Genomic DNA, 24,379 nt, shown 5'->3' with positions numbered 1-24,379 from the left:
CTAACCAATTAATAACAGGCAAAATGGCCAAATATGTAGGCCACAACAAATCTTTGTTACCATAGGAAAAAGGATGTGTTACAATTGTTACATATTCGGCCATTTTGATTCTGACTGTACTGTACCCAATAGGTACAGTCACCTGCAATAATATGTTACACAACGAAGGCCGTAAATAGTTATTTGTACAACAAGTGATCAAAGTTTGATATTTCTTCGAGTGCTTATTTTGAGTCCCGTGCAAGCGAAAGATTCTATAATCTCTATTTAGAATCTTGAGCGTAGTAAGGGACTCAAAAGCGCACGAGATGTAAATAACTTTGATCTCGTGTAGTACACAACATTTTTCACCTCAGCACAGTGAGAACATACCTATTAGACAACTTGAAAAATGTAATCCTTGTTCATCACTTAATACCTGCACTCATGTTTTCTTAAGATATACAAACAATTAAGTAAGTTTAATTACCGCAATGGAACACAAAAACAAAACGTAATAATAAATTCCATTAAAATAATATAGAAATAACAAACATTAACTGACACCTCAAACTTTTTTTTGTAAAAAAAATCTTTGTAAGATACGGTCCGAATTGCGGATACGTACTATTTGTCAACTATGGTAGAAATTCTTAAAAGTAAAATAATTAATTTTGCGTGATGATCTGTGTATTTTTTGAGTTCGTTATTTTAATTGTACAATAAAATACCTAAAATATAGTATTTTATCAGTTTTTATCAAATCTTAAACTTTATTTTTATTTATTAATTATTAAGAATTCATACTCGTACGTGGTTTGGAACGATGCGGTCTGAAGTTTTTCGGGGGTCTATTATAAACCGTGAATATACTGTTGAATGTCGTTTTAACTTTTTTTTGTCTGTTTCTTTTTGCTAACAGTGTGAAAGGGACAGAGATAATAGAACCCAAGTATTTCGAAGTTTTATTAGACCCCGCATGTTGAAATGACATTTGACTATAAAGGTCACTTGAATGTCATTTTGTCTCACTCAGTGAGCAAAATCGCATTTTGCTCACTGTTTTTAAGAATCAAAGTACCCTTGTTCGAGCTGCTGAGGTGAAAAATATATAACACGATCTTATTTGTAGAGCCATAAGAGCGTGTCACATATTTTTGAGGCCTTCGAAGAGTAGCATATTATTGCAGGTGACTGTACCACACAGATGCGAGTAATTCATTAGCGTAATTATCTAATCTAATAAATAATAATTAAGTTACAAATGTACATTGCTCCACGAGCGGGCGATTCGTATGAAAGTAAGAACATTTCACCACACAGTGGAATTTTACTTGTAAAATGCTTCGAAGCACGCAACATTTTCATGCCAAGAGCTACGTCAAGTATGGAGCTTATAGAGATACGAGGGGCGTTCAATAAAAAGTGAGAATGAGTATGTTATATACAACTTTTATTAAATGTTATTTTATTTTTCGACATAGTCACCTTTTAGCATAATACACTTAGTATATCTTTTTTCTAAACTTAAAATTCCATTTCTAAAAAAGGTTTCATCTTGAGTACTTGAAAAATCTTGTATTGCAGCGACTACCGCGTCGTCGTCTTCAAATTTCTTGCCTCTTAGGTATTCCTTCAATCTCGGAAATAGGTAGAAATCACTAGGGGAGAGGTCTGGTGAATACGGAGGATGCTTAAGGATATCGAACCCAGCATCACGTATTGCAGCCATTGCAACGGCGGACTTGTGTGCCCGTGCATTGTCCTGATGGAACAACACAATTTTCGAGAGTTTACCTCGCCGTTTTTCACGGATCTAATTGCGCAATGTTGCTATTTGTTTGGCATATAAAGAGCCCGTAATAGTGGCTCCATGCTCGAGATACTCAATCATTACGACCCCTTTACCATCCCAAAAAACAGAGCCCATGACCTTACCGGCAGATGGGCCCACCTTGAATTTCTTCGGAGTTGGAGATGATGGCCTTTTCCATGTCATAGACTGCAGTTTCGTTTCAGGGTCGTAATGATGGAGCCATGTTTCGTCCATTGTTATAAATCGCGCCAAAAAAAGTTCCCCGTCTTGCTGTATCAGGTCCAAAGCTTCTTGACAAATCTCGACTCTAGTTTGTTTTTGCGTGTCAGTAAGCATTCTGGGTACCCAACGCGCTGATACCTTTTTCATACCCAAGGGTTCATGTAAAATATTATGCACGCTCCCCGTTGAAATCTTTACATTTTCAGCAATAAAACGAACCGTGACACGACGATCCGCCAAAACTAAGTTTTCGACTTTTTTCACAATTTCTTCAGTTACTGCTGTAGTAGGGCGTCCGGAGCGGGGGTGATCCATGGTCGATGTTCTTCCACGTCTAAATTCGGCGCACCAACGTGCGACTGTCGAATACGGAGGAGCATTAGACCTTAAAGTGTCTCGTAAATCTAAATTGACTTGGTCCATAGAAAAAAATTTCAAACACAAGTATTTGATAACGGCGCGCAGTTCAATTTTCTCCATTTTCGCTAACGTACTCAATAGCATCGCAAAGAAATCGCCGTATTTTTTTTTTAAACAAATAACAGTTAGTTTTTTTTTTCATGGCAATCAGCTAGGTAGATTAGCTTTGTCGGCCAGTATTTACTTTCCTAATATTTAAAGAGTTTGCATCTCATTCTCATTATATATTGAACGCCCCTCGTATGTATATACATACGTTGTTGATGCCAAGTTTGTGCAAAGTTAGCGTGGTTAGAGTCTACGCTGCAAGTAGTGCCACTGAGTTACAATGCATTCTACATACACAATATATCAGGGTAACGTAACGGTCTATGTTCATATTAAAGGTCACGATTATTATTGATCAATATTTTCATTTTATGAGGCGTAAGATATTTTTATAAAATGGCCGAATGTTAAGGGTAAGGGTAAGAAACAGTCAGTCAGTTGAAACAATTGTAACTTTAAATGGATACAATACAACGGAATAAACAGCCGTGCCCCCATATTAAATCATGACTAGCCCGGTTTTCATTGATATCGGTATGCGGTAATAAGCAATTTTTAAATCATTATAACAAGTCTTACTCATCCATGAACGGTAAATATCTGATATGTGACATTGACTCTAGTCATTCTGACAATAATTACAATTGCATAATAAGCGATTAAAATATTTTTGAAAATTACATGAGGTTATTTTAAATATTACTATTTAACGTCATATTTTTATCGATATCGACTATAGTACCTTTGCTTTACTTGTCCTCGCACTTTAAACATCGGCCGGCATCGGGACAAAACCGGGCCATGGGTGATCTGAGGGTCTACCGCGAACACCGAAGTTCGCAAATTGAGGGCATCTTTCTCCTCTTTTTATTTTCTTTTATCTACTTACGCCATAAATGGAGTATAATAGAAAGATACCCGCTTGGTGGCTGTCAGCGAGCGGTTGAGAATCACCCAGCGTTGACGACCGGGGCGCTTATGCAAGCTACCGGTTCGACAACCGACGGCAACCATCTAATCGCTTATATTGCAGACCTTATCCCATTGGGACAAGGGTTATAATACAATGGTCACTTACTGCTAATGTCTGCTTGCTGCTTTTACCGACCTCTACACAAGCAAAGTCGCGAGCGGACACTATATGTTTATTTCCATTGGGTTTATTTCCATTAGGTAACGATATAAACCTAAATTGCACAACCTAAGCCCTAAAACTCAAGCCTAGGTGAGCCAAGAGAAACCAGTCAGTGACATAAGCGAGCTAAATACTAGACAACATAAACGTGATCATTGGTAGACCTTATTCCTTGGTGATAAAGACTACGAATGGTCAACTCTCGATACGCACTTTCTAGTGCTCGCAGTTTCCTTATGGAGTTCCTTGTGTAAGTATTTGCTGTTGAGCAATATCAGAGGTTAGGATTGTAAGGTTCAAATCCGGATAATATGCTAGTTTACCTAATATGAAAACTTGGGGCATTTTATTGTACATGTACCTACATACACTGCACTTTTTTTTCAATTTGCGTATTGTTATATATGGGGGCACGGCAGTGCCCCCGCCAAGACGAGACAAAGGGCAAAAGGCAGTGCATATCTTTTCTCGGCATTATATTATTCCTGCTCAGAATCACGGGCTCTTTCTATCCTAATAATAGACCTATGAAACTATGAAAAATGGTAACGTAATGTAAAAAAAAAATCTTGGGATTTTTTTTGGTCCTATTAAATCGAAAGAGTCAATGATTCTGAGCAAACTGCAGAAATACTTAACGTAAAAATATGAACATAATACTAGTGGCTCTGTGAGCTGTAGACCTCGCGAGCATAGCTTATTGGGACCGTGCACGATGACAGCGCCACACAGCGGTTTGATCAATCAACAATACAAAGATTTTAATTTATTAAAAAAAAATACGAAGTTTAAGTGAAAAAAAATACAAAAAGTTATGTCTTACTGGGGATCGAACCCAGACTTTCTGTGTGCAAACAAAAAAAGCGATTGTTTACAAAACGCGCCATGATAGTTCTTAACTAAGCTGACGAAATTCGGCTACTCATTCTCGAGTACAAACTAAATATCTAAATACCGCCTGAACCAGCAATACAATTTTTCTGTATTTTTTGCCATTTACTATGTAAATGTGTCTCAAAAAGAAAATACTCTTATCATTTCGATACGACTATTTGTTTAAGCGCGAGGTATCACAACTCCCCCATTTTTGAAAATTTCCAAAAACGAGATCAACAAAAAAAAATTATTTACTCATAGAATCTGGTCACAAAATTTCACAAGAATCGGTTAAGAATTGTGACCTGTAGAGGAGAACATCCGGACATACAAAAGCAAAATGCCCGAGTCAAAACGTAGACCTTCGCTACGCTTCGGTCAATAAATATGGTAGGCGTAGCAGTTTACAAGTTAAATTGCACTCTGTGTAAGTGTAAACACTTTATAATGCGGTGTCTGTGTCCATAGACACGGTACTAAGTGTAGAGTCTTAATCTCAACATCAAACACGAGATTGTAACACTCGAACCGCGTGAACAGTTTCAAGACCGCGTTGCGTGTAAAATGCAGCGTTAGACAAATATTTCGACAGCCAGTGTATCAATCGTGATCGTGACGTAACGATGAAATGCCAAGTTCACCGGCGCCGGCGCAGTTGATGCAGACGAGCACGATTCAGATTTAACAACTTGTCACGGTTTTGATGTTACTTTATACGACCTTGAAGATGGCTTACGCTGATTGGTGCATGCGAAATGAAGTGAAAGTCGTGCGTGAGAGGCGCGCCAATCACCAACACGAACGTCAAGGTCGTATCAAAACCAGTTCAACCATAACAAATTGTTAGATTAATATCGACCTCCTGGCCATAATAAAAATTTAATTTTAGTTATTTTTCTGTTCCTGAAAGTTAACAAAAAAGCACATTATTTTTAAGGCTAAAACTACGTCAAGGTTTATGGCTCTTATACCTACAGCATAGCACAAACAAAAATTACTAGACACCAAATAAATATGTGTTTTTGCGGATAAGTATATTAAACCTACAACCTATGATAGGTACTTATACGAATTTTGCTTTCAATATTTATATATATTGAATTAAATTGTTTACTGAATAAATGCAAATAGAATGACCTAGGGTCCTGTCCGTCTAGACAAGGACTACCCAAGGGCGACTTAATTAATTTAATTACCAAAATGTATGCACTGGATTTATTTAATTGTGCATTTATTTTAATTGATGGCTCAACATTGTCTGGGTCATGCGGTCAAGCGTTTTAATACACATAAACCATCCATGCTAATATCTTAATTAGGTACACATTTTATTTGACTGTCTCTTACTTTTCCACGGTTACTACAGTACCATTTGTGTGTAATTTTGAGATTAAGTATTAAAAAATATTGCAAATATATAACTTGTTCTATTTCCGATTGTTAGTCGTACCTACTCGTAAGTAGTTATACTTTTGTGATGGTTTTGCGGCCCAAGCTATTATGCTAATTAAATAATTATCACATTTACACGCGTACCATGTTCATAGTTATTGTCATGGCTGTAAGAGGTGTCTCTATTATCCTCGTATCGGTCAATTATTTCTTGTAAAGATTCCTTTTTCTAGGAATTGATAATTATGCTTTTATTGTACGATCATCATGCTCATTCAGTGTAAACAAAGAAACTGAACACAATTATGAAATCAATGGGAATAGTCAAGGGAGTTTTTGTAGCATCATCAATTATATTTGAGTGATATAAAGTTAGAATGTAACTGTGAGATCCTCGTATTTCAGCCCGTACAAGATTAGAACGTTTTTAGGGTTCCATAGCCAAATGGCAAAAAACGGAACCCTTATGGATTCGTCATGTCTGTCTGTCCGTCTGTCTGTCCGTCCGTATGTCACAGCCACTTTTTTCCGAAACTATACTGTTGAAACTTGGTAAGTAGATGTATTCTGTGAACCGCATTAAGATTTTCACACAAAAATAGAAAAAAAACAAAAAATTTTGTGGGTTCCCCATACTTAGAACTGAAACACAATTTTTTTTTGTCATCAAACCCATACGTGTGGGGTATCTATGGATAGGTCTTCAAAAATGATATTGAGGTTTCTAATATAATTTTTTTCTAAACTGAATAGTTTGCGCGAGAGACACTTCCAAAGTGGTAAAATGTGTGTCCCCTCCCCCTGTAACTTCTAAAATAAGAGAATGATAAAACTAAAAAAAATATATGATGTACATTACCATGCAAACTTCCACCGAAAATTGGTTTGAACGAGATCTAGTAAGTAGTTTTTTTTTAATACGTCATAAATCCCCTAAATACGGAACCCTTCATGGGCGAGTCCGACTCGCACTTGGCCGCTTTTTCATGTAATGTCATTGAGTTTTTCTTTATTGATTTAAATGCCATCTAAATGAGTGGCCATCTAAACCTTACGGTCACGTGATCGCCTTACGCTGTCTCGAGTTTATCATTTTTTCCCCACCTCAAAAAGTGCCCAGCGCCGCTAAAGAAGTTGTCACTTCAAAAATCTATGTCGATGTGCGATGGTCACCTTAGCCAAGGCCCGCAAGTAAACTTAATCTTCGTAAGAATCCTATGGCGGTAGCTTGGTATTTAGCTACATGGCAGTAGACTATTAGCCATGCAAGAGGAATCTTTGTTATTTATCTTACGCCTATTAAAGTGTCCCACTGCTGGTGGTAAAGGTTCCCATTTTCCCGCCATTTGGTCCTGTTCACCATACCTATGTGCCGCCATCGCCACTTCCACAATATGTGGCTAGGTCGTCCCGCCATCTCCGTTTTGGTCTTCTTCTAGTGCGATCCAGTCTATCTAATTAATTGATCCGAACCCAGGATATCCCTCGTTAAAGTTCAAAAATTAATGATTTTCTTTGTTTCTTTCAGCTGAGGAGTACTACTCCATGCCTCAGCTATTCCACCTGGACGAGTACGAGAGCTGCCTGGCGACGCGCGGCGTGTACTGCCTCGGCAGCTTCGAGCTGTCGCCCGACGGGGAGTCCAGGGTGTTCCGACTGATGCAGGTGAGGGTTGAGGGCTTCATGCTGCAACTGTTCAACCAGCAGTACGAGAGCTGCCTGGCGACGCGCGGCGTGTACTGCCTCGGCAGCGTCGAGCTGTCGCCCGACGGGGAGTCCAGGGTGTTCCGACTGATGCAGGTGAGGGTTGAGGGCTTCATGCTGCAACTGTTCAACCAGCAGTACGAGAGCTGCCTGGCGACGCGCGGCGTGTACTGCCTCGGCAGCGTCGAGCTGTCCCCCGACGGGGAGTCCAGGGTGTTCCGGCTGATGCAGGTGGGGGTTGAGGCTTCATGCTACAACTGTTCCACCTGCAATACGAGAGCTGCCTGGCGACGCGCGGCGTGTACTGCCTCGGCAGCTTCGAGCTGTCCCCCGACGGGGAGTCCAGGGTGTTCCGGCTGATGCAAGTGAGGGTTGAGGGCTTCATGCTACAACTGTTCCACCGGCAGTACGAGAACTGTCTGGTGCCTGGCCTGGCGACGCGCGCACAATTGCACATTGCTTTACAAAAGTTAATTGCGGTGTGGATGCAGCTTTACAGCTAAGTACCTTTTTATCATTATTTGGACAAGTACACAAGTACACATTACACAAGTATATAGTATACCTACATATCATTGTATGTATAATATGTATTTATGCACCAATAATAAGAAAGTAAAGTCCTGTCAAACAGTTCGCATTCCATCGTGTTATATTGGTAATGCGATATTTGCAACGTGCATGTGCATCAAACCGGGACGGTGTGCCCGATACTGCCCAGAATCACTCACCAATTCTACACATTATTTACACATTCTATGTCTATTGTAAACGCTTCGGCCCGGATTCGGACCGTTCTAGCGTTAGCCATCAAATCTAACCTACTTTAAGATCTCACATTCCGCTTTTTACCCTTTGGGTACGGAACCCTAAAAATAACATTATGAACAAGTATTAAACTCTATTTCTTTTCCTTATTGGATACCTATAACAATTGCTGTTATTTAAAAAAGCGGCCAAGTGCGAGTCGGACTCGCCCATGAAGGGTTCCGTATTTAGGCGATTCATGACGTATAAAAAAAAAACTACTTACTAGATCTCGTTCAAACCAATTTTCGGTGGAAGTTTACATGGTAATGTACATCATATATTTTTTTTAGTTTTATCATTCTCTTATTTTAGAAGTTACGGGGGGGGGGACACACATTTTACCACTTTGGAAGTGCCTCTCGCGCAAACTATTCAGTTTAGAAAAAAATGATATTAGAAACCTCAATATCATTTTTGAAGACCTATCCATAGATACCCCACACGTATGGGTTTGATGAAAAAAAAATTTTGAGTTTCAGTTCGAAGTATGGGGAACCCCAAAAATTTATTGTTTTTTTTCTATTTTTGTGTGAAAATCTTAATGCGGTTCACAGAATACATCTACTTACCAAGTTTCAACAGTATAGTTCTTATAGTTTCGGAGAAAAGTGGCTGTGACATACGTACGGACAGACGGACAGACAGACAGACATGACGAATCTATAAGGGTTCCGTTTTTTGCCATTTGGCTACGGAACCCTAAAAAGGAGAGCCAAGTTCAATACAAAAATTATGCTTGGCTGTGGGCTTCGCCGCAAAAAGAATGGAGATCTAAATGAGTGCCAAGTTCTATGCAAAATCCAAATACAAGGATAGCCTTAAAAGTGCATGGCGACTTAATCAATGAATTAATTCATAATTTCTCCGTGCGATGTCGCAGCTGACTGTACATTATATTGTGCACTGCATGCGTTGACGTAAAACTGAATGAGAAACAAGTTACATTATGAAACCCTCTCGCAAGCCAACACTTTCGCAAACCTAATAATTAGGCGCTGGTCACTTCATACCTATCGAAACTAAGACTCCTTGCAATTATTTACAAACCCTATCTTGTAAATCACACACGTGCAAACTTTGGACATAAAAAAACTAGAAACTTTGTTTTTAAACAAGCTTTTATTAGGTCGACCTGTATGTAACTAGTAGTTCGCCCCGAACTGATAACTCGCGTTTCGCATAGAACTGTATTTTAAAACTGGATAATAAAATAAAAAAATGTGTAAGTCGAGCACTTTCATTTGATACCAAACAAGATGACCAGAATAGCAAGACCCCTCTCAAATTGCTTTTAGCCTTCTAAGCTCTTCTAGCTCAATAACCCCTTGATCGAGCCTGCTCATAATTTAATGACTAAAATATAATGCCCTCAACTACACGTTTACCCAATTTCATTTAAATTAGAACAAATTTACTTAAGTAATTGTGTATCAAACTATCCTCTGATAGTTCAGCTTAAAAACATCGAAATGCCGGGACGTGCCCCTAGCCAGCCGCGTGTCCCAAGTCGAATGTAAGAACTTCGCTTCGCTTCGCTCGCTCGTTCGACTAACTATGTAATGGAATCTTGCAAGTTAAATTTGATCCACTTCCCGGTTTCCGATTGAGCTGAAATACACATGTAAGTCGGGTGACAATGCAATATTATGGTACCCTCGAGCTGATCTGATGATCGAGACAGGAGGTGGCCATAGGTTTTTCAGAATTGTCTCGATGAGTATTAGTTGTCTGTCGTAAGAAAAGTACAGTCAGCGATAAAAGCTTGTACCAAAAATGAAATTTTTGACAAAAACTTATTTAAACGTGCCGTTTAAATCTTCTTCGAGCTAATATCACCGCGATTTAAGCCTTATTTCGAGACTATAAGGTCCCTTTTATACTTAAGTAATTGAGCTTGTTGTAATCTTCATTATTACGCAGTAGGTACTATGCGTAGGTAATTGAAGAATTAAGAAACGTCAACTGAAATCATAATTTGCCTAATACACGAGTTTCGCAGTCTTAATAATATATCTCAGTAAGTATAAATTTACGATTGGTATCCCAAAAATAATGAAATCAAGACTAAGGGCGTACGCTAACTGATTATTCAAATATAATATAAGTTAACTCCAGAAACTTTCCGTGTGTGATAATATATTATGTTACAATCTACTTTTGCAATACATAAATAACTAATAACATACTTAACTAATGTTACCTATTTAATTTATTATTGCAGGAGTACTCCTCAAACTGGGTGGATAACTTCAATCACACGCGGCTCCACCGGGGAATATGCGTGTCTCGACGATGTGCTGAACCGAACACGGCTCTAGAGGTTCCAGAACCTTCCATGGACTCGTGGTAAGTCTCACCTTCAAAGAAATCATGATTAAGCATAAATTTATTTTATTTCATAAGTCTAAGGCGCGTGCGGCGTAGCCAAGACGACAATACAAGCATATAAGGTGACATTGTTATTTCCAAACATTATTTATTTAATGGGTCACTCGGGTGGCGTTTACGCTTTTCGATTCTCAATTTCTCACTTTGGCTACACAAGTGTCTATCATACCTATGTTATGCGTCACTTTGAATTTAAATAAGTTTTTGGCAAAAATTTCATTTTTGGTACCTACAAGCTTTTATCGCTGACTGTACTTTTCTTACGACAGACAACTAATATACTCATCGAGACAATTCTAAAAACCCCTAACATAATTAGGTTGCGTTGTTTCATCACAGAGTTCCTATGGCCACCTCCTGTCTCCATCATCAGATCAGTTCGACAGTACCATATTATTGTATTGTCATCAGAACTACATACAGCTGCCAATTTTCATGATGCTACGATCCTTGGAAGATGGTTAAATTAGTTACCTTAGATTCCATTACATAGTTAGGTACATACAGGTCGACCTAATAAAAGCTTGTTAATAAGTTTTTGGCAAAAATTAAATTTTTGGTATATACAAGGTTTTATCGCTGACTGTACTTTTCTTACGACAGACAACTAATACTCATCGAGACAATTCTAAAAACCCCTGACACAATTAGGTTGCGTTGTTTCATCACAGAGTTCCTATGGCCACCTCCATATTATTTGTATTGTCATCAGAACTACCTATACATACAGCTGCCAATTTTCATGACGCTACGATCCTTGGAAGATGGTTAAATTAGTTACCTTAGATTCCATTACATAGTTACATACAGGGGGCCGATTTTTGAATTTCGATCGCTCGATTTCGTAACTCGAAAATCGGTGGAAAACGGCGAAATGCTAATTTTTGAAATACGAGTGATAGAAATTTGGAATCGAGTGGTACTGACCACTCGTTTTCAATTCTATTAGTAGAATTTATATGCCTAGTAGTGGACATATTACTGAACGAAATACACGAAATCGAGCGGTCGAAATTCAAAAATCGGCCCCCAGGTAGACCTAATAAAAGCTTGTTAAAAATATATATTGACAGGTACTTTGTTAGACTATCATTAGCCATGTTGATTCGATGAAAGTACGACTTTTTCCCCCCGTTCGCCCGTTTTTTTCGATCTTAAATCCTGCGTATGGATATCTCGGGAACTTAATTTTCTGAAGTTTTTCCACCTACTTACATTTGGGTTTTATCAAGAAAATTGTTTATTTACAGGTTCGCGTCATGCGTGAATGCGAGCACCATGTCGTCGCACAACCTATCAGCGCGACTATACCAGCTGGACTACTGTCAACGAGGGCAGGAGAGTGCACGGCCCTTAGACGCTGCCGATAGAGCCTTCCCAATAGTATTAGCAGCCTTGGCGGCTCTCGCTGTTGTGTCTACTGCTTTGGAGTTGCTACTGTCACCACAGACTAAGAAAGGTAGGTACGATCATAGATTAGTATATGTTATTACTGTAAGGTACGATGCCGGTGTCATAACCTATCAGTATGTCTAATTGTCTATATCGTCAGTATCACCTCACGCTTGTGTGTCATAGAGCAGGAAAGAGCTCGACCTTTAGACGCTGCTGATAGAGTTCCCTGTTATTGACAGCTTTAGTTGCTCTTGCTGGGGTCTCCACTGCTCTGCAGTTTCTAAGACTAAGAAAGGTCAATATGCTAGCCTCACAACCTTTCTGCTCGTCTATTCAAGCTGGACTTTTGCAAAGAAAATGCACTCCAAGCTATCTCACTAGTCTCACTACTTTAATGAGTCTCTTTTCGGCTGGAGTAGGTACATTTTCTTGCCAGCTACAACTTGAACCAGGCACCTGTATTTCAGACCTTGGCACTTCATATCGAAAACACATACTTAAGACAAAAGCTTACAAGCTCACCTTCGATCGATATTTCGTCATAGCAACCAAAAGGTTAAGGGCAAGGGAGATGGAGTAAATAACTAACCTAATTATTGTGGAATATCTGTTCTGTTTTAGAGTATAGGGACTGTCTAAGCTAACTCTGCACCTTCAACAGAACAAAGTGCATCATTGTCATTATAAACATTATTATTATTTTTATAGACAGTTGACACATTTCGTCGCTACAAAGCGAGCGGAGCAAATCCCAAGCGGAGTTAGCTTATTGGTCCGACTCTACGAGTTTATATTTGTTCGCTAATTTACTTTCGTTTCGACAAAGTAACAGACTATGTATAGTATGTACTTATACTACATAGGCAATGGCCAGTATATTTACCTATCGGCTCGAAACTTGGCGAGATTCGCAAACCGGAAAACATGATCTGTTGCGTTTGCACGGTTTGCGCAAGGACCGGTCCTTATCTAACTGCAGCCCTGTGTTTTGCGAAATTATCCCACACGGATATTGGTACTTTTACTCAATCTGGTGCTAATGCTAGACTTTCGAGAAGTCCTTGTAACGCATTCACATGATCACATCTATTTGGCTCATTTCATACAGGTTATGGGACATATGGGTAACAAGTGTAACAACTCTATAATGGACGTGGTACCAATAATTTATAAGAAGTAGAATACTGTCGTTGCATTTCTTGCTTGCCTCTGAGCGACCTGCGCGGACGTAGCTGTTTGTTTACACAATACATACTTACATGTCATAACAGATCTGGGCCTTTCGCCGCGGCCCTGACCCGCCTCACGTGGTCAGCACCCGGGCACGTGTCGATGACCGGTTTAGGGCCAAACACCGGGCTAAATCAAGTTTAGATACTTTAGAGTAAAAATGGCTGAGTTAACTGACCCGCTGATCTACTTGTTTTGGAGAAGAAAGTGAAATAGTTTTCGTAATAGAAGATTCGACGCATAAATTACATCTAAGTATATTTTATATATTACGCGAGCGTGATGGGCACATTTGCGTCGGGGACAGCCCGGGACAGGTTTTAGTATTTATAAGTAGTTATTTTTTATATTTTTAGTTTGTATTTATATTTAAGTTTTTGCAATAAATTTTCGGTATATTACATGTAAGTAAATTAAGATTTTTAGTTTATATGTATTTTAATTAGATAACTGTTCAGAAAATGTAGTGTTCATTTAGACAAGGATGCTGTGTAGGCTTTCTTTTACAGGCTTTGTATTTATTGTAAGCCTGTATTTGTATTTGCCTAGGTATGTATCTTGTAGAGCAAGGGTTGCCATGGTTGCCAACCTTTACTAACTCAAGCACGCTCAAGCTGTGCTCAAGTCAAGCCTCATATGGTGCAAAAAACCGGCCAAGTGCGAGTCGGACTCGCGCACGGAGGGTTCCGCACCATCAACAAAAAATAGAGCAAAACAAGCAAAAAAAAACCGGCCAAGTGCGAGTCGGACTCGCCCATGAAGGGTTCCGTATTTAGGCGATTTATGACGTATTAAAAAAAAACTACTTGCTAGATCTCGTTCAAACCAATTTTCGGTGGAAGTTTACATGGTAATGTACATCATATATTTTTTTTAGTTTTATCATTCTCTTATTTTAGAAGTTAGGGGGGGGGGGGACACACATTTTACCACTTTGGAAGTGTCTCTCGCGCAAACTATTCAGTTTAGAAAAAAATGATATTAGGAACCTCAATATCATTTTTGAAGACCTATCCATAGATACCCCACACGTACGGGTTTGATGAAAAAAAAATTTTTGAGTTTCAGTTCGAAGTATGGGGAACCCCAAAAATTTATTGTTTTTTTTCTATTTTTGTGTGAAAATCTTAATGCGGTTCACAGAATACATCTACTTACCAAGTTTCAACAGTATAGTTCTTATAGTTTCGGAGAAAAGTGGCTGTGACATACGGACGGACAGACGGACAGACGGACAGACGGACAGACGGACAGACAGACAGACATGACGAATCTATAAGGGTTCCGTTTTTTGCCATTTGGCTACGGAACCCTAAAAACGATCACCCATCCAAGTACTGACCCCGCCCGACGTTGCTTAACTTCGGTCAAAAATCACGTTTGTTGTATGGGAGCCCCATTTCAATCTTTATTTTATTCTGTTTTTAGTATTTTTTGTTATAGCGGCAACAGAAATACATCATCTGTGAAAATTTCAACTGTCTAGCTATCACGGTTCGTGAGATACAGCCTGGTGACAGACGGACGGACGGACGGACGGACGGACGGACGGACGGATGGACAGCGGAGTCTTAGTAATAGGGTCCCGTTTTTAACCTTTGGGTACGGAACCCTAAAAAACTGTGTGTTTTGTTTTGTAAATCCGTCAGGCAATCCAAAAATCAAAGGCCCCTCTTGCTATCTTGCTACAAAACCCGCTTCACAAACAGTGCACCTGTTAAAATAGAGTTATTAATTCATTTAACCTAGAATTTGACTAATTATTATTTATTAAATATTATAATTATCTTCGTTTGACGTTTTTGAGATGTTAAATTGGGCAAGCCGGTGGCCGGTGCTGTCATAAAAGGTCACGGCCTTAACGACATCATACCTCTTACTTTTATCAACCACTCGTATTTTAATTACAGTACTGATTACATCAATGTTTCCTTTATTACAAAATCTACTAATTAATTAAACCACTCTCAACTTAGGTAACCCAGCATATTAACATCTGTCAAAGTAAAACCTAACTATAAACTGCAGAGCATGGTAAAAAAGTGGCGTACATAAGTAGAGCCACTATATTAGTGACTAGATACCTACCTACAAAATCGATGCATTCCTTCAAATATTATGGTTCAGTGGCCTGAGTGGCCATAATGGTAAATTTCTCTTGACTTTTTGTCACTGACTTTGTGGGTCAAACACAAAACTGTGTTTACGTCTTTCCTGTAGACATTCCCAAAAGGGTTATAATAAAGGTTAATTTTCTTATTTAATCCTTATCCACATGAAAAGGATAAGTAAATATGATGAAATCATTTGTCATTTCCTTTCCTACCTGCATCATTATGTAGGTACAGGTACAGTTCTGACGAACACTCCAGGGCTATAACCGCGAAAATCAAAGTTAGCAAATTGCGGGCATCTTTCTCTGTCACTCTAATTACGCTTTCATTGGAGTAAAACAGAAAGATTCCCGCAATTTACGAAATTCTGTTTTCGCGGTAGGCCCTAAGTTTTCTCACCTGTGGTGTGGATAATACCATGGACAATAGTTAACAGCTTTTTCTCAAAAATGGACGGCAAAGTCGACGTTGCCGGTTAAAAAATAGGTCGCGAAGTGCGTAGTTTATGGTCATTCAAAAAATTAAAAAGTTAAAAACATTGCAGTCTCGATTTGCATTGCAATGTCGCATACAAATTCAATTATTTAACGAGTTCCAAACTTTTTAAAACTTCAAATGGCCATATCAAATGAAGGCATAGGTCCCTTAAACAGCCAATCTCTTTCTCGCTCTCACTTATGGGTGCGACGCTCCAAGGTCGCGGTGCGGTGCGATAGTCTGTTACAGGCTTAATGTTGGTACCGCGACTATTTAGGTGTCTCAAATAGGTTGGCGTATTTTCACTTCTTTTTTTTTTAAAGGCGGCAAGCTAATTTTTTTAATGGTTGTATTTTTTTTCTGTGAAATGAATGGAAAATTAGAACGTTGCTTCTGTAAAGCCCTTGCTACACGGTCGCCGACAAGCCTTCTAACCGTCTGACCTTGGTCTGTCCTTGATCAGTTTTGGTCAAATTTTGTTGGAAACAACTGTCTACACGGTCCGTCCAGACCAAGGCCACGCGGTCTGAGGGGCTTGTCGGCGACCGTGTAGCAAGGGCTTAAGTTCTGTAAAATATTTCTATTTCTTGCACCATTTTTGAGAAAAGCACTATATATGACTCGGCTGGAAGGCTACTTGCTGGCTTCGGATTCAATTAAACGGACTCCCAAGGTCGTCCGTTTAAAAAGAATCCTCAGCCTGCAAGTAGCTACTTCCGAACCTCGACAATAATGTACTATTTCAGAATACCAATGGGCGTTATGCTGGTCGCTCCCGGGCTGCTGGCGCGCGCTGCGGGCTCCGCCGCCGGCCGTCTCCGCCGCCGGCGACCTTCGGGTCTTCGACGGACTCAGGGTGCTCTGCATGATGTGTGTCATCATTGAACACGTATGCTGGCTGAGCACCATCTCTTATCTTACCGATATACGGTATTTTGAGACGGTGAGTACAGAGGCCCGTTTCTCAAAAGCTTGTAACTTGTAATACAAGTGGAAGTCCCTTTCTAACAAAAGCTGTCAAAAAGTGACATCCGCTTGTATTACAAGTTACAAGCTTTTGAGAAACGGGCCCCAGATAGATAATTCTTTATTCATACTCATACCCATACTTTCGCTGTGGGCGTCGGTGATGAAAATAAATGATATTGGAACACCATCGCTTATGTAGCTGATACACGGTTTATTTATTTCAAAGACACAAGACGTTTCTGCTTTTTTAAAATGTATATGTAAATTGGATGACATGTAACTAACTGATCTGATAACGGAGACAGGAGGTGCTGGCTATGGGAACTCTGTTGTAAAACAACGCAAACTGTTTGGGGATGTTAGAATTGTCCTGTACGGTTACCATCAGTCTATCCGGTGGCGAATGCACTAGTCCCAAAACGCACTATTAGTCAATACACTCTAATTTCGAAAGCCCCTCTTCTCATAAGAAACTAGGCCCAAAATACCATATTTCCAAAAAGGCTCATTCTCGATTTACACGAGAACCATTGAGAACTAGTCCCAAAATACACCTTTCCCAAAATACCCCAAATTGTGTTCACCTGTGCGTGGCGTAATACTTTATTCTCATAATGCGTAGGTCTCAAAACACTCTAGTTCCAAAATACCCTATTTTTTTGGAATGTCTCTTTATGACTGCTTTCAGCCGTAATCATTACCCGTTTGATGCCTAAAATATTTTTTTCAAAAATAGGATTTATTTAATTATTATTTTGAGCTATACAGGGTGTAATCGTTAAGTGTTGCTCGGCGATAGTTCCGTAAATATAGCAGATATCAGAAAATTTCAAATTGATATCGAAAGTGCATATAGTGAAAGTGAAGGGCAATATACACACGAGTGTTTTAATGCCTGTGTTGATAAAGCAGTGTATGGAACTATCATAATTAGGTGGGCGAGAAACTACCCTCATTTATGGCATTATTGGCATTATTTATCTTATTTTTCTGATATCTGCTATATTTACGGAACTATCGCCGAGCAACACTTAACGATTACACCCTGTATAGCTCAAAATAATAATTAAATAAATCCTATTTTTGAAAAAAATATTTTAGGCATCAAACGGGTAATGATTACGGCTGAAAGCAGTCACAAAGAGACATTCCAAAAAAATAGGGTATTTTGGAACTAGAGTGTTTTGAGACCTACGCATTATGAGAATAAAGTATTACGCCACGCACAGGTGAACACAATTTGGGGTATTTTGGGAAAGGTGTATTTTGGGACTAGTTCTCAATGGTTCTCGTGTAAATCGAGAATGAGCCTTTTTGGAAATATGGTATTTTGGGCCTAGTTTCTTATGAGAAGAGGGGCTTTCGAAATTAGAGTGTATTGACTAATAGTGCGTTTTGGGACTAGTGCATTCGCCACCGGATAGCCATCAGTTTGTCACTGACATAAACGCCGTCGAGAACGTAATTTACTTTCTATACATCCCGTTTGCATTTGCACTAATATGCGAGTGCGAGCGAGATGTATAGAAAGTAAATTACGTTCTCGACGGCGTTTATGTCAGTGACAAACTGATGGTAACCGTACTGATGACTTGATGAGTATTAGTTGCTTATGGAAAGAAAAGTTAAGTCAGCGATAAAATTTTGTACCAAAAATCGAAAAACTTATTATTATTATTATTCTATAAGCAGGCAGGCAGTTGTGACAACTGATATTGCCTGTATCCAGTAATCATTGATAGTTGTCATTGACAAGTAGATGTATAGGTGTGCTTGTCTAGTTGATTTTTAAATTGGTTCACATTTTGTGCTGAGACCACATCTTCAGGAAGTTTGTTCCAAGCCCTCACTACTCGGTTGCTCAAAAAGTGTTTGTATGGGTTACTGTGGGACTTATGCCTTTCTAACTTTAAGTGATGACCTCTCAGACGGGTGTTGTTGTTGCGCTTGAACATTTCATGAAAATCCTTGAGGTCATAGTGCCCAGAGAGTATTTTATACGTCTCTATTAGGTCTCCACGTTCTCTGCGGTGCTTAAGAGTAGTGAGCTTCAGTTCCTTCAGTCTCTCCTCATATGACACTTATTACTTATTTTGAATAATTTTCAGATCCGCCGCTCCGGCGACGCGATACTCCTCGGCAACTCGACGCTGGTGGTGCAGGTGTTCTTCCTGATGGCCAGCTTCCTGCTGGCGCACAAGATCCTTCTGCAGACCTCTAGGGGGTCCATGCCGTCGTGGCGGTCTTTCTTCTCCACCATGATCAATAGGATCATCAGGTTACATTATATCCTTACAAAATGATAGCTACAATAGTTATTTGTACAACAAGAGATCAAAGTTTGATATTTCTTCGAGTGCTTATTTTGAGTCCCGTGCAAGCGAAAGATTCTATAATAGATTCACGAGCGCAGCGAGTGAATCTAATTTAGAATCTTGAGCGTAGTAAGGGACTCAAAAGCGCACGAGATGTAAATAACTTTGATCTCGTGTAGTACACAACATTTTTCACCTCAGCAGTGAGAACATATTAGAGAACCCGAAAAATGTATTCCTTCTTCATCACTTACCTCTATTCACTCATATTTTCTTAAGATATACCAACAATTAAATTTTCACCTCAGCAGCTCGAACAAGGGTACTTTGCTACTTAAAAGCAGTGAGCAAAATCGCATTTTGCTCATTTTGTCTCACTCAGTGAGCAAAATGCGATTTTGCTCACTGTTTTTAAGTAGCAAAGTGGTACCCTTGTTCGAGCTGCTGAGGTGAAAAGTTTTTTTTAGGTTATGCTGGTTGTACCTACGCCCTTACTGTTAACTGTGCATTGGTGGACCTGTACCTACACTGTACAGTTAAGATGAGTGTTGATGTTTGTACCCAAACTTTCTTGCAATTCAACAGATACCAACTATGATTACTCGTATTATATGGTTGAAGCATGGTTTTAGCGATGAAATTGAATATTCTTCCTCGCGTTATCCCGGGATTTTGCCACGGCTCATGGGAGCGTGGGGTCCGCTGGACAACTAATCCCAAGAATTGACGTAGGCTCTAGTTTTAGCACGTAGGCAATGAAATTTAAATGGCACTGTGTATAAGGCATTTACAAAACGTCCTATTCCTATCTATGGAGGGTAGAGGTACTCCATATGCCATAGGTCCATAGTCCTATCCTAGCGGTAAAGTAAAATGTGGTCACACGATATTGACAAAAAAATCTTCCTCACTTGGCCTCTGCTTGGCGTCACGCGGCTGAGAAGTTTAAGCTGTGCCTAACCTTTATTTTCACCATAAATTCAGCTTGAGGTTTCAGACTTTTAACAACCAAGACTTGCATTCTATACTTGGAGGATACAATTAACAGGCTTTCCCCTCTGTCGAAAATAGGCGGCCAACGGTCATACACAATGTATGGACTGACGTGTATCTGACATGGCTATTTTTACGTTACGCATACATTTGACGTTCCCCTCCCCCGCAAAAATCGGCAGACTGTTTTGTACAGAAAATTACAGACATGGCGTCTCCGTTTGATTATATCCTCCAAGATTCTATATACTCGTTTATAAAACGGCTTTAATTTTGAACATGACAGAGTCAGCCCTTCATACTACATGGTGGTATGGTTCGCGGCGACGTGGTGGCCGCGCCTGGGCGCCGGGCCGCAGTGGGCGCCCCGCGTCGACGCGGAGGCCGGCGTCTGCCGCTCCAAGTGGTGGGTGCACCTGCTGTACCTGAACAACGTGCTGGACGCGGACAACAAGTGCTTAGTGCAGACCTGGTGAGTCAAACACGAAGTTAGGAAGGGATATACACGTGCAGATGTCTACGAGATCTGTCTGGCAGAGATCTATCCGCAGGGAGAGAGACTGATCTAATAAACACACATTTACCTAGCTATATCCTCCTAAGGCCCAGCCATACAACCGGAACATCCAAAATTTGACACTGAAATTTGAACCTTAATTGTAGGAAATAGAGTTTATTTTGCGTTGTTTGAAAATTGAACGAAACAAAGCAAAAGAGAACATGATTTAAATTCCATCGAACTAAATAGGTACTATAGATAGGACCTTGGGCTTTGGGAGGATATGTTAGGTATACACTTCAAATCCTCCTAGCAGTAGAAGACCGTCATCCTCAAGTTTAAAGTTAATTTTGAAGTTTAAAAAAACATTTAATTTTATATTCTATTGTCGATGGAGTATACATATTCTGACGTGACTCCATTCGGATGTTCTCCTCTACCTACAAATCGCAATTCTTAATCGAATCTCCTGAATTTTTGTGACCAGATTTTATGATTAAATTGTTTTTTTTTTTTGTGGCGCTTAAGATTAATTGTGATTTCACTGCGAGAACGACTCAACGAACTATAGTTATTTGTACAACAAGAGATCAAAGTTTGATATTTCTTCGAGTGCTTATTTTGAGTCCCGTGCAAGCGAAAGATTCTATAATAGATTCACGAGCGTAGCGAGTGAATCTAATTTAGAATCCTGAGCGTAGTAAGGGACTCAAAAGCGCACGAGATGTAAATAACTTTGATCTCGTGTAGTTCACAAAACTTTTCACCTCAGCAGTGAGAACATATTAGAGAACCCGAAAAATGTATTCTTTCTTCATCACTTACCTATTCACTCATGTTTTCTTAAGATATACCAACAATTAAGTTTTCACCTCAGCAGCTCGAACAAGGGTACTTTGCTACTTAAAAACAGTGAGCAAAATGCGATTTTGCTCACTGTTTTTAAGTAGCAAAGTACCCTTGTTCGAGCTGCTGAGGTGAAAAGTATTTTACTTACTTTTAGGTATACTTTCTAAGCTTCACAGGTACATTTTCTAAGCTTAACACGAGGTCTATAGCTCACAGAGCCACCAGTTTTAATTATTGGTTGGTATTACTCCACTTACGATCGATAGATGCTATTCGAGATCCTTGCGGGTATTTTTCTTTCTCTCGATGGAGATGATGATGATGATGATGATGATGACATCTCATAATGATGATGAACCGACACCGCAGGTACCTGGCAGCAGACATGCAGCTGTACGCCGCCGCGTTGCTGCTGAGCCTCGCGCTGGCGCGCTGGCGGCGCGGCGCGCTGCCGACTCTGACGGTGTTGCTGATCATCTCCATCGGGGGATTATTCGCCATCTCCTACTGGTTGAAGCTTCTATCCACGTTCGTCATGCATAACCCGGAGTAAGTGCACTTTTAGGGTCTCCCCAAACTTATCGACGCGGAATCGGCAATGCCAATAGAAATGAAACTTTATGTCCACGCAATAAGAGCGAAAAAGACGCCGACGCGTCGGCCGTCGACGGCCGAACGGAGCCGAACCGAACCTTACCTGTTTATGCTGTTTACTATCGGCTTTCGCCGAATCCGCGTCGATAAGTTTGGGGAGACCCTTACTCGTAGTTTACACCTCTTCCTAATTGAGGACCGTTGATAAATTATTGTTAATCTAAATGTTCAGTACTCAATCTCACGGATGTAGAGAATATTGCTAATCCAAATTGAACCTTGAGTGCATGACCGTGTCTCGGAGCAAGCTACTTAAGTGAACTTAGTATATAAAGCAAGCGTTCCGAAAATGACCATCAAACCCAAGAACTGTCTCACCATCCTGTAATCAAACGAGATATAGGTAGGTATAGTTTGTAGCTTTCTAATAGAGCCCGAAGGCTAATCCTATTGTTAAGTAAAACCGCTCGTGCCACGTGTCACAACCACCTGCATAAAAAATCGGTACTTCGGTTACTGAGTGCCGGCGAGTCGAACGCTACAGAACCAGTCTAAAATGTGTCATCGAGATGCGTAACAAAGACGCGTTATCAGAGAGCGCACCTACACTGGTTTTTTGAGCGTTGGACTAGCCCGCGCTCAGGTGTCAAATAGAATAATAAGGACCCTTTTTTGCAGGTAAGTAGCACGTGCGGTTTTACTGAACAATAGACAATAAGATAAGCCTTCGGGCTCTATTAGAAAGCTACAAACTATACCTACTTAATTCTGTAAATTAGGTTCTCTTTAGAGCACACTTTATGTCTATCGATATATATGTCAACATTCGTGACCTTACCTATTGTCTACATTCTAACCTGTTCTATGAGATGTAACGGTGTTTGTAGGGTGGTCCGTGTGAAGTACTACGGAGACCTGTCCTTCAACATCCTGTACCAGTCTCCGCTGGGCAACGTGCCGGGCACGTTGGCAGGCCTGTTGCTGGCCTACGTCCATCATGAGATGCTGGAACGGAACAAGCAGCCGCAGCAGTACCGGGTACGTTTCCTTTACCTAACCTCCCTGCTGGCTTTCTAGGCTTGATAAAGTCTAGTCATAGAGAAAAAAGCGGCCAAGTGCGAGTCGGACTCGCCCATGAAGGGTTCCGTATTTAGGCGATTTATGACGTATAAAAAAAAACTACTTACTAGATCTCGTTCAAACCAATTTTCGGTGGAAGTTTACATGGTAATGTACATCATATATTTTTTTTAGTTTTATCATTCTCTTATTTTAGAAGTTACAGGGGGGGGGACACACATTTTACCACTTTGGAAGTGTCTCTCGCGCAAACTGTTCAGTTTAGAAAAAAATGATATTAGAAACCTCAATATCATTTTTGAAGACCTATCCATAGATACCCCACACGTATGGGTTTGATGAAAAAAAAATTTTTGAGTTTCAGTTCGAAGTATGGGGAACCCCAAAAATTTATTGTTTTTTTTCTATTTTTGTGTGAAAATCTTAATGCGGTTCACAGAATACATCTACTTACCAAGTTTCAACAGTATAGTTCTTATAGTTTCGGAGAAAAGTGGCTGTGACATACGGACGGACAGACAGACGGACAGACGGACAGACAGACAGACAGACATGACGAATCTATAAGGGTTCCGTTTTTTGCCATTTGGCTACGGAACCCTAAAAATACATAGAGTGCTCACTCCATAGATCAGTTTTAGTACCAAAAAGACTATTAGCATCTAGCATCGAGTAGCGGAACTATCAGTACTGCTACTTGACAATAGATGTAGCACCGACCGGAAAGTCTTATGCTGTTGAGATAAGACTTTCCGGTCGGTGCTACATCTAATGTCAAGTAGCAGTACTCATAGTTCCACTATTCGATGCTAGATGTAGACACTGAAATTAATAGTCTGAACTGATGTATGGAGTGAGCACTCTTGTCTTACTTATTTCTCTATGGTTTAGTCTAGTCTAAGGGAATTTAAAGTTCCGATTGATTGTAAAATTGCTTCGTAGACTAAGTTGCATAAAAATTAAGTAGGTACTCGTTGGCTCTTGCCGGTGGAATAACATCGATGCGTTCTTTAGTCTCGTCTTTGACTGTATCAGGACACTATGTTAACTACTTCACATTTAAATCAATTGTTT

General features: G+C 39.8%; 1 protein-coding gene across 1 annotated transcript in view; it reads left to right on the top strand.

Annotated features, from left to right (window-relative positions):
• Nucleotides 1-24,379, top strand: part of LOC134657086 (nose resistant to fluoxetine protein 6-like) — a 44,493-nt gene that overhangs the window by 16,461 nt on the left and 3,653 nt on the right. The window contains exons 2-9 of the mRNA XM_063512639.1: nucleotides 7,417-7,553; nucleotides 10,624-10,748; nucleotides 12,041-12,249; nucleotides 16,753-16,949; nucleotides 19,084-19,253; nucleotides 20,570-20,755; nucleotides 22,001-22,180; nucleotides 23,113-23,263. Of these exons, the coding sequence (XP_063368709.1) occupies nucleotides 7,417-7,553; nucleotides 10,624-10,748; nucleotides 12,041-12,249; nucleotides 16,753-16,949; nucleotides 19,084-19,253; nucleotides 20,570-20,755; nucleotides 22,001-22,180; nucleotides 23,113-23,263 (1,355 nt within the window). The remainder of the gene's footprint in view (nucleotides 1-7,416; nucleotides 7,554-10,623; nucleotides 10,749-12,040; nucleotides 12,250-16,752; nucleotides 16,950-19,083; nucleotides 19,254-20,569; nucleotides 20,756-22,000; nucleotides 22,181-23,112; nucleotides 23,264-24,379) is intronic.

The sequence above is a fragment of the Cydia amplana genome, chromosome 19 (assembly GCF_948474715.1).
Source record: "Cydia amplana chromosome 19, ilCydAmpl1.1, whole genome shotgun sequence".
NCBI lineage: Eukaryota > Metazoa > Arthropoda > Insecta > Lepidoptera > Tortricidae > Cydia > Cydia amplana.
Note: the sequence above shows the minus strand (reverse complement) of the source record. Positions and strands in the feature narration are given on the sequence as shown.